This window comes from Pezoporus flaviventris, unplaced genomic scaffold, assembly GCF_033815535.1.
Source record: "Pezoporus flaviventris isolate CSIRO_AGI_PZ_B2104156 unplaced genomic scaffold, CSIRO_AGI_Pfla_v1 ptg000007l, whole genome shotgun sequence".
Lineage (NCBI taxonomy): Eukaryota > Metazoa > Chordata > Aves > Psittaciformes > Psittacidae > Pezoporus > Pezoporus flaviventris.
Genome location: NW_026892555.1, coordinates 3,776,443 through 3,790,300, shown reverse-complemented (window position 1 = coordinate 3,790,300; position 13,858 = coordinate 3,776,443). Strand labels below are relative to the sequence as shown.

At 39.9% G+C, this 13,858-nt stretch overlaps 1 protein-coding gene across 5 annotated transcripts in view; it reads right to left on the bottom strand.

The window, feature by feature from the left end:
* TRAPPC9 (trafficking protein particle complex subunit 9) overlaps positions 1-13,858 on the bottom strand; it is a 495,602-nt gene that overhangs the window by 414,105 nt on the left and 67,639 nt on the right. For all 5 annotated transcript variants that reach the window (XM_061447664.1, XM_061447665.1, XM_061447668.1 and 2 more), the window contains 2 exons: positions 13,206-13,338; positions 7,431-7,594 (listed from right to left, as the gene is read on the bottom strand). In XM_061447664.1, the coding sequence (XP_061303648.1) occupies positions 7,431-7,594; positions 13,206-13,338 (297 nt within the window). The remainder of the gene's footprint in view (positions 1-7,430; positions 7,595-13,205; positions 13,339-13,858) is intronic.

Genomic DNA, 13,858 nt, shown 5'->3' with positions numbered 1-13,858 from the left:
TAGAGGCTCAATGAAACACCATTTGAGCTCTGTTTTTTGTAACACAGCGACCACTGAAAGTCACGCAGCTCATCTCCACTTCACACCAGGCTACTGTATGTAAGAGCGAGTTAGTGTATCGGCATTTCAGAGGCTTTCCAAGGCCTCATCTATGATCCTTACATGTGAAAACAGGGAGGGAATATTGCCTCAACAACCACAGTCTAGAATTAAGGGTCTTTAAAACAGAATTCCAGTTCAAACTTGGTTGCTTGGCACAGAAACAACCGCATCTAAAGAAGGGGAAAACAGTGAATATTTTTCCATTGACTTCTACCTAAGAAAGAATAAGTCCTTTGTGTCTAAAACAACTTTTTCTCACAGACCATCAATTGCTGCCTTGTGCTTTTTCACATCAAATCAATATTATAGACATCTTTATAACAAAGATGAGGCAAGAATAAAAATATCACCCTAGCAATTGTATTCTTAAAGTCACCTCTAATAAGTTAGTTGTAACCCTATCAGTGTTCTGATTTTCTTCTGTTTTCAAGAAAAGAAGCAGTTTAGCAAGAATGCCAATCTCTATCCCCTTTTCCTGATACATAAGAACATAATATGCCAAAGGGATGTTTTTCCTCAGTGTAAGCAAAGAAGAATGACATCTCCCAAGCACTCGAGTGTATCTTCAGTTTAATAAACAAATTGTTTCTGAAATGTACTTTCATTAAGTAGGGGATTTTTTTGAAGGTATTGTAACTGAAAACACTTTCCATGTGAGAACAGCCCTTGCGGATCATCTCAAATTTAACACCTACAATTACAAGACAAGATCTGAATATCTGAGCTATCAGTTAAGCTGTAGAGAAAAATCTAATTTATATTTATCAGACATTGGTTTGTAGTTTAATAACGTTTATTTCAGCTTGTTCAGTAACCATCATCAGAGTAAATTTTAGAGTCATGGAATCAGAACAGTCTGGGTTCAAAGGGATCTTACAGCTCATCCAGTTCCAATCCTCTCCCACAGGCAGGGACACCCTCTACTAGAGCAGCTTGCTCCAAGCCCTGTCCAACCTGACCTTGAACACTGCCAGGGATGGGGCAGCCACAGCTTCTCTGGGCAACCTGTGTCAGTGTCTATCACCCTCATAGGAAACAGCTTCTATACTATGGCATGGGGCTTCAAACCTTTCAGTTCAGTGGGAAACAGTCTTACTTGAGGCATGTTTGCATTCAGTGGTTTCTACAGTCCAAAACTGGTGTTTAGCAAACAAGTTACAAGGGCCTGTTAGTGTAGAGTTTAAATTATTAACCTCTTTTATTATTTTACTTGATATCGAATCACTGTAATTGTAACAAATAGAAGAGCTTACCCAGAATCTAACTCTGGGTAATCCTTAACCCTAACTTTGAGTTAACAGATTTTAAGGTCTGCCAAAAAAAGAAAATGTATCAGCATTAAATTGTTCTATAAATTGCATCAGCCACTTGATCAGATTAATTTCCAGAGAGATCATCTTGAACAGTTCTCAACCTCATTTAGAGAAGCAGTACTGTCATAAACAGGAAACTCAAACGGACCTCATGAAATCGAGCGCGTTGGAAAAATATAGGACTTCAACATACATAAAGGTAAAATAATACAATCTGGGAGGAGGGGGAAGAGCAAGCTGTGCCCAGTATGTTGAACTTGGATCTGGCAACTGCAGCTCCACGAAGAAACTGGAGTCATCATTGACTCATGGAATCACCACGAATCATCAGCTTAGTGAGCAGCATCAGAACACACCAAACCAAGCCAAGCAAGAAAAAAACCCAGGTCATCTTCAGGAAGAATAATTGGACCAAGTCAAAGGGGGAAGCAGTTCCCCACTGTATAAAAACTTTGTGCACTCACATCCTAAACGCTTGCAGATTTGATCTCTGTACTGCATGGAGGATATACTAGAACTAGAGACAGTCCAAAGAACGGTAACTGAAATGATGGAGGTGTGGAGCAGCTGCCATGTGAGCACAGACCCTTCAGTTTGAAAGGCTGAGCAGAAGATGGCTGCAGATTATAAACTTTACAAAGATGGCATATAAAGTGAATGCAGAACTGCTGTTCACTAAGTTCCCTGGTATGAGAACTGGGAACACTTGATAAAACTAGGAGGAAATCAGATTAAAACAGATACAGCACTTTCCTACCCATCTGGTAGTGGACTTCCGGAATCTGTTGCTACAGGAGACTGCAGAGGTGAGCAGTACCAGCAGCTTCAGAATGGGATAGACAAATTCATGGCCAAGTCCTCAGAGGATAATTAAAAGAGTATGTATGCATATATCTACATGCTGAGCAAGCACAACAGAAACAACAGTGGCAAGACTTGCATGCTCTCCCTAAGCAGCATCCCCTAGTGAGTATTGAGCTAGATGGACCATTAGCACTGGAATCACAGTTAAATTCTTATGTCTTTGTCTTTCTGTGGGTGAAGATGAAGGACGGGACCGATTCCTCCGTTAACCACAGCATTATGATCTGCAGATAGCCTCAAACTGCAAACTGAACTTAAAGCATCCAAGAAACCGTATATATGCAGAATAGTGTTATGAGCGTATTTGTAGATTCCTGACAAATGCAAACCTGCAGAGAAGACCACAGGAGGATAAAAAGATGCAGTTGAGCCTGGAGGTTTACTCGGAAAACTGGGGGGGAGGATTTTAAAAGTAAGGACAAAAAAGAAACTGTGTGGAAAGAAGAACCTAGTGACTACCGCTGAAAGGTGAAGTTTGGGTGGAACAACCAGAACAATGCTGCTTCTCAAGACAAGCAGCTAAAAAAGGAATATAAATGCAAGAGCAGCTTCCATCTAGCAGCACGGAAGGATGAGACCAGAGTACTCCACATCTCGGAATTCAATATGCACAAAGTACACTAAATGCAATTATGATCAGACACCTGAAGACAGAAATCTGACGTGCTTCATGGTAATAAAGCTCTTCAGACTTCCATGGTCATCCGTGCATCTGATTCTTGATGCCTCACCAACTGAAATCAATATTCCTAGCACAGAACACAGGACGTCAAAATAACTACAAGTTCTGAATGCAAAGGCACTGGCATTCATACCTCTTAACTTCCCTCAGTGTATGAAATCCTAGTAAAAATTAACACTGTGTATTTAGCACTGCAGAGTAACTGCTACCTTTTGTTTCTGATCAGAAACTGGGGGGTGTGCACACTAGAATTACAAGGTTAAAAGCACTAAGTAGTTCATTAGCTCATAGGCAGCATACAAATATTGTTATTAATTTTACTTTTATACTGGGGACAAACAACATCTTTTGAATTATGGAGACAATCCAGAGTATTGCGAATTCAGACCTGATAGATAGAAATGAACTTGTTGGATTTGTTATGTTCTTTCCAAAGTAAGCATATCTAGCAGAGCTCCCGCTAGGCAATTAGCAAGTATTCCTAAAAAGAGGGGAAAACCAGATCTAAAATAATGAACCATTTGATATTTATGAGTGGAAAACATAGTAAGAATCATACAAAAAACATGATCCCAATCAGCCAGTGTGGGCAGGGAAAAGACTTGAGCTGAGAAACAGAGATAGTAAATCCACGGCAGCTAGACTGGGGCTGAAATACTAACAGTTCTTGTGGTCCTGCCTTCACAAGGACATCTGGACTAACTGGAGAAAAGCCTGCCTGCATTCACAACTCTCTATGGAACGTTCCCAATTTGAAAGACTATAGATGGTTTTGTTTGGCAAAAAAGAAGATAAACAGATCTATTCCAGGGTAGCCACAGTTCCTAAAAATGGGCTACCTGGACCCAGAGTAGGTTTTTACTTGTGGTCTGGCACAGTTAAACAGCTGAGGCCACAAGCAGATGTGTTCCAAGACCATGGGAAGAATACAGCGAGACAGGTGAATTTATTTCTCTATGTTGAAAATCCAGATGTCAACCACTTCTAAGAAAGATCACCAAGGTTTTTCTTCATCGTCTGAGTTCATTCAGCCTGTGCAGCTGGTGCTCAGTACTAGAGCCTAACAACCTGTGCAGCTGTAAGAATGCCTGGCACGCATCTTAGGGGTTCAAGTTTGAAAATACCCACATTCTATTTGCCTGAGTAGATCAAACGCTTGGGTTATCAAAGCTTTTAGAGTGCACCCCACAACTGAGACCTAGACTGGAAACAAAGGATGAGACTTTTTACAAGGGCACGTAGTGACAGGACAAAGAGGAACGGCTTTAAACTGACAGAACATTTAGACTAGATACAAGGAAGTTCTTCCCTGTGAGGGTGCTGAGGTGCTGGCACAGGGTGCCCAGAGAAGCTGTGGCTGCCCTGTCCCTGGAAGTGTTCAAGGCCAGGCTGATGGGGCTTGGAGCAACCTGCTCTGGTGGAAGGGGGCTGGAACGGGATGAGCTTTAAGGTCCCATCCAACCCAAACCATTCTATGAGTCTATGAAAAGCATTCAGCCTTGCACGTCATCATTCTAAATAAAGCATTAGACTATGTGATCTAGTGAAGGACAATGCAAGGTGACAGAGTTGACCTTGACAGTATACATGTGACGTCCAACCTACAGACACCACAGCCTGGTAGACAGGGTCGTGCAACGAGACATTAAAAGACATGACAGATGTGTTTATTGTGCCAGCATGACAAGTCCTTTTTACTGATTTGCCTCGGGATCTGTTCCGTGACACATGGCTGCTGAAGGACTCAAAAACCCTGTGATGTCCTTTATGAGCCGCACAGGGTGAGCTGCAATTTCTGGTCATTTATCTGAGGGCCTGAGTGGAAAAAGCACTAAAGAGGTGCACCTGAAAGAGAGAGGAAGTAAGGAAGGGCAAGTTTCAAAGCCTGATCTCCGGAGGTTCTCATTCACAAGACACCATTGAAAACAGTGCCAGAGAAGTGGGCTTCCTCAAGAGAAGTGACTGGCTATAGCTAACATAACAAAGGTCACTGCACTGCAACAGCTAATCCCATCCAGAGAATGTTTGCCTTTTACAGCATCCATCTTTGTGCTCAAAGATGGCCCCAGAAACAGAAGGAAAGGAAATGGAAGTCAGATAGGCAGCCGTGCAGCAGGTACAAAAGTTTTATAAGCAACTGCCAAGGCTGAAAAACCCAAAGCAAATCAGGTGACATAAAGGATGACTGAAAACTCTGCATTTGGCTAAAACTAGACAACTTCTCACAGGCTCCCAGGTTGACAGGCAAGCTGTGGTCATGGCAGACAAAGATGCCTAACAGCTTTCAAGGAGGCCCTCAGCAGCTTAAATCACAGGCACATTGCAGCTGAGAAGTAGTAAAGAACATCCAATAGAACTTTTTAACACACTACAGACAAGTTCGTAAGTGTCTGCATATGCTTTCAACTTGATATATAATATCAAGAGTTTGTATTACTATTAATTACTATTTAATGTCATAAGCACATTATTTCCATGCACATAGTACTGACTAAACTGAGCTGCTGACATGACAAATCTTTAGCTCCCCTCCCCATTCATCACCAGAATCTCATGTCACACATAACATACATCATGAGTCCATCCTTAGGCATTTGTATCAATTTACAATAATAATTAAAATGGAAGAGAGCCCATTTGCCAAGAAGGCAAAGGTCCACCCTTTGCAAGGCCTATATGCAATCCCATTTGAAATAACATGCTTAATGTAGCTCTTTTGCCACAGTATTCCAGCGCTTTACATCATGCCCACAGCACAGAGAGATATAAACAGTCATACTTAAGTATGCATTTTCCTCTGATGACAAGGGGCATCTCAATCATACACTTCCAAATATAGGGGTACATTTGTTTTTGTGAAACAATACGAGAAGCTGAAGATTCTACCGGACAGGACTCTGGATAACCTGATGTAAACTTCTGCCTTCACAAGGACACGATTTAAAACTATTTCCAGAGGTCCTTGCCCATGTAGACATCCATTATTCTATGGATTTGATGGCAAGGTTCTCCAAAATGGTGATTTAAGAAATATGCATGACCAGAAAAACTCAGTCATCATTAGTTTTCCTTTTTCTGATAAAGGGAATTATCACACTTAACATCTAAGAGTCTGTCAAATACTCAAACAGGTTTCACTGTAAACATTTTCTACAGCAAAAGAAAATGAAGGATTAAGTAAAATTAAGGTTTTACTGAACTCATAGCTGCATATATCGACTCTTCTCTTTCCCTATTGTTTTTAACAAAAGTTGTAACTGAGCGATGATGGGTTTCAAGTTGACAAGTCACTTTTTCAAAGCCCTGACCCAATTAATTGTGTAATGTTACGTACTAAGAATCTGATGAGCATCTGATCCAGAGGCCCATGTACACCACCACTCAATACATTTTATTTCATCAAATTCACCATTCAATGTTTGTGCTGTACTTGGTCTGTTAGATACATACAGCACCAAGCACAGTAGGAACATGTTGATTTACTGAAATAAGAACAGTAAGTCATCATACATTTCAGCTTCTCAAATCATTCCTGGTAACAAGTCTCAGGCAGAAATCTATTCTTAAATGATTGGCAACCGATTCTCTCAGGTTAAAGAGAAGAAGATACTCTGCTAAAAAAAAGTCATGAGCTCAAACACTGAAATGAACAAAAATCACCAGGTATCGCACTGCATTTTAATACTCTGTCACTGAGAGAACAAAATCTGCAATAAAATAAGGTATTTCTATTGTCAATAAAGATTATCTTGCTTGTCATCTGCAGTGCTTCTGTTCATAATCATTTTTGGAACAATGCCCCAGAGGATGCCCCCCAAAACCGATAAAACAGATCACAAAACAAAAGCAAGGTTCACCCATCAGACTACTTTTTAATACTAATATATACAGAGCATTTCAGCACTATATTTCTTCCATACCTTCAATTAAGCATTTAACTCACAATAGCTTATTTCATTCATTGCCCTGTTTTTTTAAAGTCTTTTACCCAATTCTTTTCTTCTTGTTCACTGAGTGACAGAGAAGTAGGCTTATTTACTTCAGCTTCCTCAAATAAGACATTACTGCTAATGGTAGTTTATTTAATTAACTAATCAGTATATTTAGACATAAGGAGTATATTTATGTATATTAAGTATATTCAGACCCAAGATTGCTGCCTTTGGCTAGTTAATGCCTCAGGATTTTATTTTCCTAAGTAACATTAAAATGAATTCTAGATTTTCAAAAGCAGGTGATAGCCTTTGACACACAAATGGTTCTACAGCTTCTTTCATTTTCATTCTATTTTCTTCCATTCTCTTTCATTTCTATATTCCTGCAATAAAATCAAACTAAATGATTCCAGTTCCATAACACGAATTACAGTATGTATTCTAAACTGACCTAAAAAGTACAACTCAACTAGCCCCTCTTTCACCAGAGAAAAAGTGATCATTATTATATAGAAGCATAATCAGCATACACACCCTTGGTGTTGATTGTTTTTGCTGTGACCTCTAGTTTCTCCAGTGGTTCTGTTCCAATATTTTCTAACTTAATGATAAGCTGCTGGGCCTCTCCATTATACAGCTGGACAGACACAGTAGTAGAGATTTCATCCCCTGAAGGAGGCTGAAGTGTATGAGCAGACCTATAAAATATGACACATGAACAAAATATTATGATTAGAAAGTTAAAAGCCTGTCCAAGTTAGTATTTACTACAAATATTACTATATATTTAAAATACATATATTCCATATTACTGTATGTATTCTATTAACTATTCCTTGAAGACTCAGAAACTACTGCACTCCAATCTTGAAGATATTAGATACAATTTCCCATTCTCATTTTAGCCAGGATCATTTTTATACCCATTGAGAGCAAAAGTTAATAATGTATGGGTAAGACAAGTCAAATTTCAAACAATATAAAATATGTATTCCTGGCTGTGAAAGCTAGTTTAAAATTGCTGAAAACAGAAGAAAAGTAAGAAAGGGAAAAGAGAAGAAAAGAAAACCAGATCATTGGAATAAGCAAACGTGACAGAAGTGGTATCTGATCTACCTAGTGACTGAACACTATAGAGTAACAATGAGTATCCATGAGGAGAATATGAAGTTGAGCACTACATTGAAAAAACCATAGAATCACAGAATAGCTAGGCTTGGAAAGGACCTTAAGATCATCCAGTTCCAACCCCCCTGCCATGGGCAGGGACACCTCACACTAGACCATGTCACCCAAGGCTTCATCCAACCTGGCCTTGAACACTGCCAGGGATGGAGCATTTCCAACCTCCCTGGGCAACCCACTCCAGTGCCTCACCACCCTTACAGTAAAGAACTTCTTCCTTATAACCAACCTAAACTTCCCCTGTTTAAGTTTTAACCCGTCTTTAAGTTTTAACCCATGGAAAATTTTAAGTTTTAAGCCAGGTGGAAAGTCCTCTGCAAGACCCTGAAAGTCCATACTGTGCTCTGATCAGCCCATTAAAACTACAAAAGTAAGAATGCAGTCAGCTGCCAGAAGAACTCTCAGAAGATGAAACCTTTGTACTCACTCACAAATGAGGATACATATTCTTACATTGTTAGGCACTCCCAAACTCCACCAACATATGATGGCTTAGGGACTTTTTAATAAGAGAATGTAGGGACAGGAAAAGGGGGAATGGCTTTAACCTGCCAGAGAGGAGACTGAGATGAGCTCTTAGGCAGAAGCTCTTCCCTGTGAGGGTGCTGAGGCACTGGCACAGGGTGCCCAGAGAAGCTGTGGCTGCCCCATCCCTGGCAGTGCTCAAGGCCAGGTTGGACACAGGGGCTTGGAGCAACCTGCTCTAGTGGAAGGTGTCCCTGCCCGTGGCAGGGGTTGGAACTGGATGAGCTTAAAGGTTCTTTCCAACCCAAACTAGTCTGGGACTCTCTAATGACAGATCCACAACATTGTCTCGTGCAGCTGTTCACGCAAACTTTTCTTAAGGAATGATAACAGTACCAAACACATGAGGTAAGACATACTTAGTAGAGAAATATACTGTAAAGAAAAAAATTATTCTACGAGTTGCACATGCTAGAGAAAACGCATGGGTATCTAAAGCTTCAGAACCACGAGAATCTATTTAAATGATTATGAAGGATTTAATTTGAATGTAACAAATGTGTCAAACCAATCAATTATTGAAAGAGCAGATATCCACAGCACTATGACAACGCATCATGGATAAAGGAGAATTGACCTTTGCTAGGAGAATTAATGTGGGAGTTGGGAGAATGCAGTTTAGTGGAGAGTAGAGGGCAGAAACCTTATGGGAACGGATCATGGAAGAAATTCACAGTGTGAAAGGTGAAAGAGTGAATATAAATGAACTCAACAGAACACGAATGAGGGAAAGAAGGGTTGCAAAACAAGACAGATGGGCAGGGGTTCAGTTTCGGACTGTATTTTTCATGCTTATGCAATGTGGTCAGAAGGCATCAAGGATACAAGGGCAAAAGCTACTGAGATTAATGACCAATAAATCTGTTAGTAATCCCAGGTTCAGTTACTTCTTTCAGCAGGTATTTCTGCTACCCTTCCTTTCGATCCTATCCTTCCTCAGCACAATGTAAGCAGCATCCACAAACAAGAGCAGATTTGTCTTTTAGAATGAACCTGTAACAAGTACATAAACCAAGCATTTTTTGATCATTGAAAATTTACTGTCATGTACCATTATCACTGCAGCACTCTGAAGCTTGGGCATTTGGAATTTCTTTTCTCCCTTTAGATTTAGACAAAAGCATCGAGGAATTTCAAACTAACAAACCAAACAAATGGTACCTTCAGTTACTTTATACATGTACATGTGAAATGTGAGCCCAAGCAAATTCAGCTTCTGCATTCTTTTCTGTAATGAACCTTCTTAAAATTAAAAAGACATCCTAATTCTTATATACCTTGTTTCAGCTTTGCTCTGGACTTGCAAGATCTCAGGACTGAGGCTTGTCACTGGTATAACGGTAGATGAAGAATTAGGTATTAGCCAGCGATGTGCACTTGCAGCCTGGAAAGCCAACCATGTCCCGGGCTGCATCCAGAAGAAGTGTGACCAGGAGGCTGAGGGAGATGATTCTCCCCCTCCATTTCACTCTCATGAGACCCCAGCTGGAGTACTGTGTACAGCAACAGTGCCCCTAACAGAAGAAGGATGTGGAGCTGTTGGAGCAAGCCCAGAGGAGGCCATGAACATGCTGCAAGGGCTGGAGCAGCTCTGTTCTAGAGCCAGGCTGAGAGCTGGGCTGGCTCAGCCTGGAGAAGAAAAGCCTCTCGCGAGACCTTATTGAAGCCTTTCAATATTTAAAGGGGGTTTATAAGAATCACAGAAACCTTTTAATTGAGGCTTGCAGTGGCAGGACAAGGGGGAATGGCTTTAAACAGACAGAGGGGAGATTAAGATTGGATGTTAGGAGGACGTTCTTCCCTGTGTGTGCGGCAATACACTGCCCAGAGAAGCTGTGGCTGCCCCATCCCTGGCAATGTTCGAGGTCAGGTTAGAAGGGGCCTGGAGTAACCTGCTCTAGTGAAAAACAGTCCCTGCTGTGCAGATGATCTTTAGATGATCCTTAAATATCCTTTCCAATCCAAACTAGTCTGATTCTATGACTGTTCAGAACTTGTCCTGACCCACCTGCAACTTCACTTTGACTTTACCACTGCTGTAGCAGCAGTTTTTTCTTTTGACCTGGTGGCTACACCTATCGCTTTATTTCTGTTACCTCTGTTTGGCACAACCATACTTTTATACAGATAGTAGTAACAAGCACATGTACTAAAAGAAACACAGGACTGGTGTGATAGCTGAGGCATTACGAAGGGGAGACAGAGGATCCAGTGGAGAGGACTACTGGTATGCAATGGTAAGAGATGGGGCACACAGTATTGCACCATTATTCCAGTATATTAGAAAGGACTCATCAAGAAAGCAACCTATAATACCTGGCACACTGGCTGAAAACCTTCTGGTTCTTGTGAAAATGATCGATATTTGTCTAAGCTCATCCATATTAGAACTACTTCTTTAATTTATAGTTTTGCATTTTCTTCCCTCAATTTTCTTACTTTATAGGCTTTTCCATCAAAACTGTTTTACTAAGTAGCGTCATATTTTTATGTACTATATGTATACGATACATACAAATTTATGTATAAGTAGAATGATGAAAATATATACTAACAGTCTCAACCCACAGCAAGCTTCATTACAGTTTCTGCTAAATTAAGCATATTAAATTGACCTTCCATAGCACAGATCAATAAAAAAAGATTTTCCAGTTCTAACAAGACATTATGGTATGCTTAGAAAGGCCTGGAATTATTCTTACCAATACAACTATACCCAAAAATTACCATCAGATCAATCAACTGTTGAAGAAATTACAAACAGATATCTTTGGCCTTTCAAACAAACTTTTTCCTACTTACGAGCAGTTTTATCTACAAAGAAACAAGGCATGATCAAGGTTATCTGAAATACTTCAAAAATACATAAACTTGGTGAAAAATTAAGAAAAGGCAGCTCAGCTTCAGATGAAGGTTCCAAAGACCATCAGCTCTAAAAACTAATGTGCTGGGTCAGGAAATGACCCTCTCAAGAACAGAGGTCAACATCAAATGTTGGCAAGATGGGTGTCAATGGAAATGTAGATGTAAAGCAAACCAGCAAGATCATAGGATCACAGGATAGTTTAGGTTGGAAGAGACCTTCAAAGTTCATCTAGTCCTACCCCCTGCAATGAGCAGGGACATCTTCAACTACATCAGGTTGCTCAGAACCACATCCAGCCTGGCATTGGATGTCTCCAGGTCTGGTGCATCTACCATCTCTCTGGGCAAAGACGCAAGAAATCGGATTCAGATTTTATCCTGCTGTCTGCAAATGAAGAATATTCTTTGTTTCATTTCTTTACCATGTCTTTTAGAAGTGCAACTTTAACTATCCAGTATTAATTCTGATTACAGCTAAACCACACAGACTCCATGTCTAGCAGAACTTTTCTAGGGAATTTACCAACATGTAACTTAACTGCAGTGTTTTATTATTTTGCTGTCTTCATCAGGGTATTCCTTTTATATCTCTGTAATACAACCAACACAGGCCATTCCCCAGCAGCAAAGTAGAATTCAGTATGGAAAAATGAGAACCAAACTGGTTCCTTTGCTTTACTGACTAAACCATACATAAAAGGAAAATTAAAAATAAATGAAAAAATAAAAAACCCAAACAAACAAACCTGAAAGTCTGTATTTCTAAAACACTTTCTAAAATGGTAGCTGGATGGCAAGACTCAGATACAGTCATCAGTGTGCAGCCTAACACACAAATGCTCTGGAAACTTGAACAGTTCCAAAACATGAACTGAATCAGTGTCTTACCAGCCCTCTCTAAAATCCTGGAATTAGTCAGCCACATTCTTCAAAATAACCTGCATGAAACCCCACTCTACTTCTGTGTCCTTTTTGATGAGTGTATAGGCCTGTACCTCTTAAACATATTGTTTCTGTAGTATGGTATCAAGTCTGGGCCCCTTCCGAACAATGGAAACATTGATATATTGGAGCAAGTCAAGAAGAGGGTTATCAATACGATGAGGAGGCAAGAGCACATGACACACAAGGACAGGTTCAAAGTGCTGGGTTGGTTCAGTTTGGAGAAGAGGGGGTGATTTTTACTCTTCTGAATGTGGTCAGACATTGGAACTGATTTCACACAGAGGTGAGGGAAACCCCATCCATGGAAACAATAAAAACTTAACTAGATTGTGAACTGGGTAACCTGATCTAACATTTCAGTTATAGCACTTCTGAATGCCATTCCTGCTGCAAGCCAGATCCCAGACCAGATGACCTCCAGAGGCACCCTTTCCAACCTACACAACTCCATGGATTACCTCTTCAAGATTTTCTGATTGTTTCCCCTTTAAAAGATTCATTCCTTTAGAAGTATGATTTTAACAATGAATGACCATTACACAGTTTTACAATATGGTTTAATCATCCCTCAGTTGATTAAATCTCAAAATATTTTCTCTGAAATCACAAGGTTTTAGCCAGTAAAACAAAAAACTCAGATTTATATCCTAAAGTAAATAGCAGGGATACAGTCTGTGTCTTATTTTACTAAAGCACTGATTATATATTCAGACAAAAGAGGTTTTAATCAGTATGTGACTAATGCTTAAACAGGACCAGATAAAATCAACCTTGAATTCAGTTTCTCACCTTGGAAGGGAGGTACTGATCTGCAGCCTTGGCAAAGATGGAACGACTTCAACAGTACAACCATTGGTCTTGACTCCTGGCAGATTGTCCAGAAGGCAGTCACTGAAGACACCAAAAACTGAAGTGTGGTAACCTGATTTTTAGAAGAAAACAGTATGCTGTGAGTATTTCTGTATTCTGAAAGGTCTAAAAGTACTGAGCTTACCAGTCAGATCTTGCCAATATTTCTGCTGCTCAAATCATCACCTTCTCTACAAGAAAACCTTCTCAGGACACAAAAGTACACAAAAGGTTTTCAAACCTCCTAAACAACATTTATAATTACATGACAACATACAAACAACAGTCATGTATGGCTTCATATCTGTGAGATGTAAGATAAAAAACAAACAAAACCTTAAAACTCCCATGACAACACAAGGTATAGAGATGAAGATTTTATATAAACAACACCACCTAATCCATGTGTGTACTTAAAACTTGTTAGCCTTCAGTGATGTAGTTCCCTACATCCTCCAAAAACTGTTTATAGGAAAGAGTCTCAACTGTATCCAGAATCTAAAAGAATGCTAAAGGAAATCATTTAGTTAAAAAAAGAAGTATACATGCATACATATATGCACACCCACACAGAGATATCAGCCCAGAAAGCC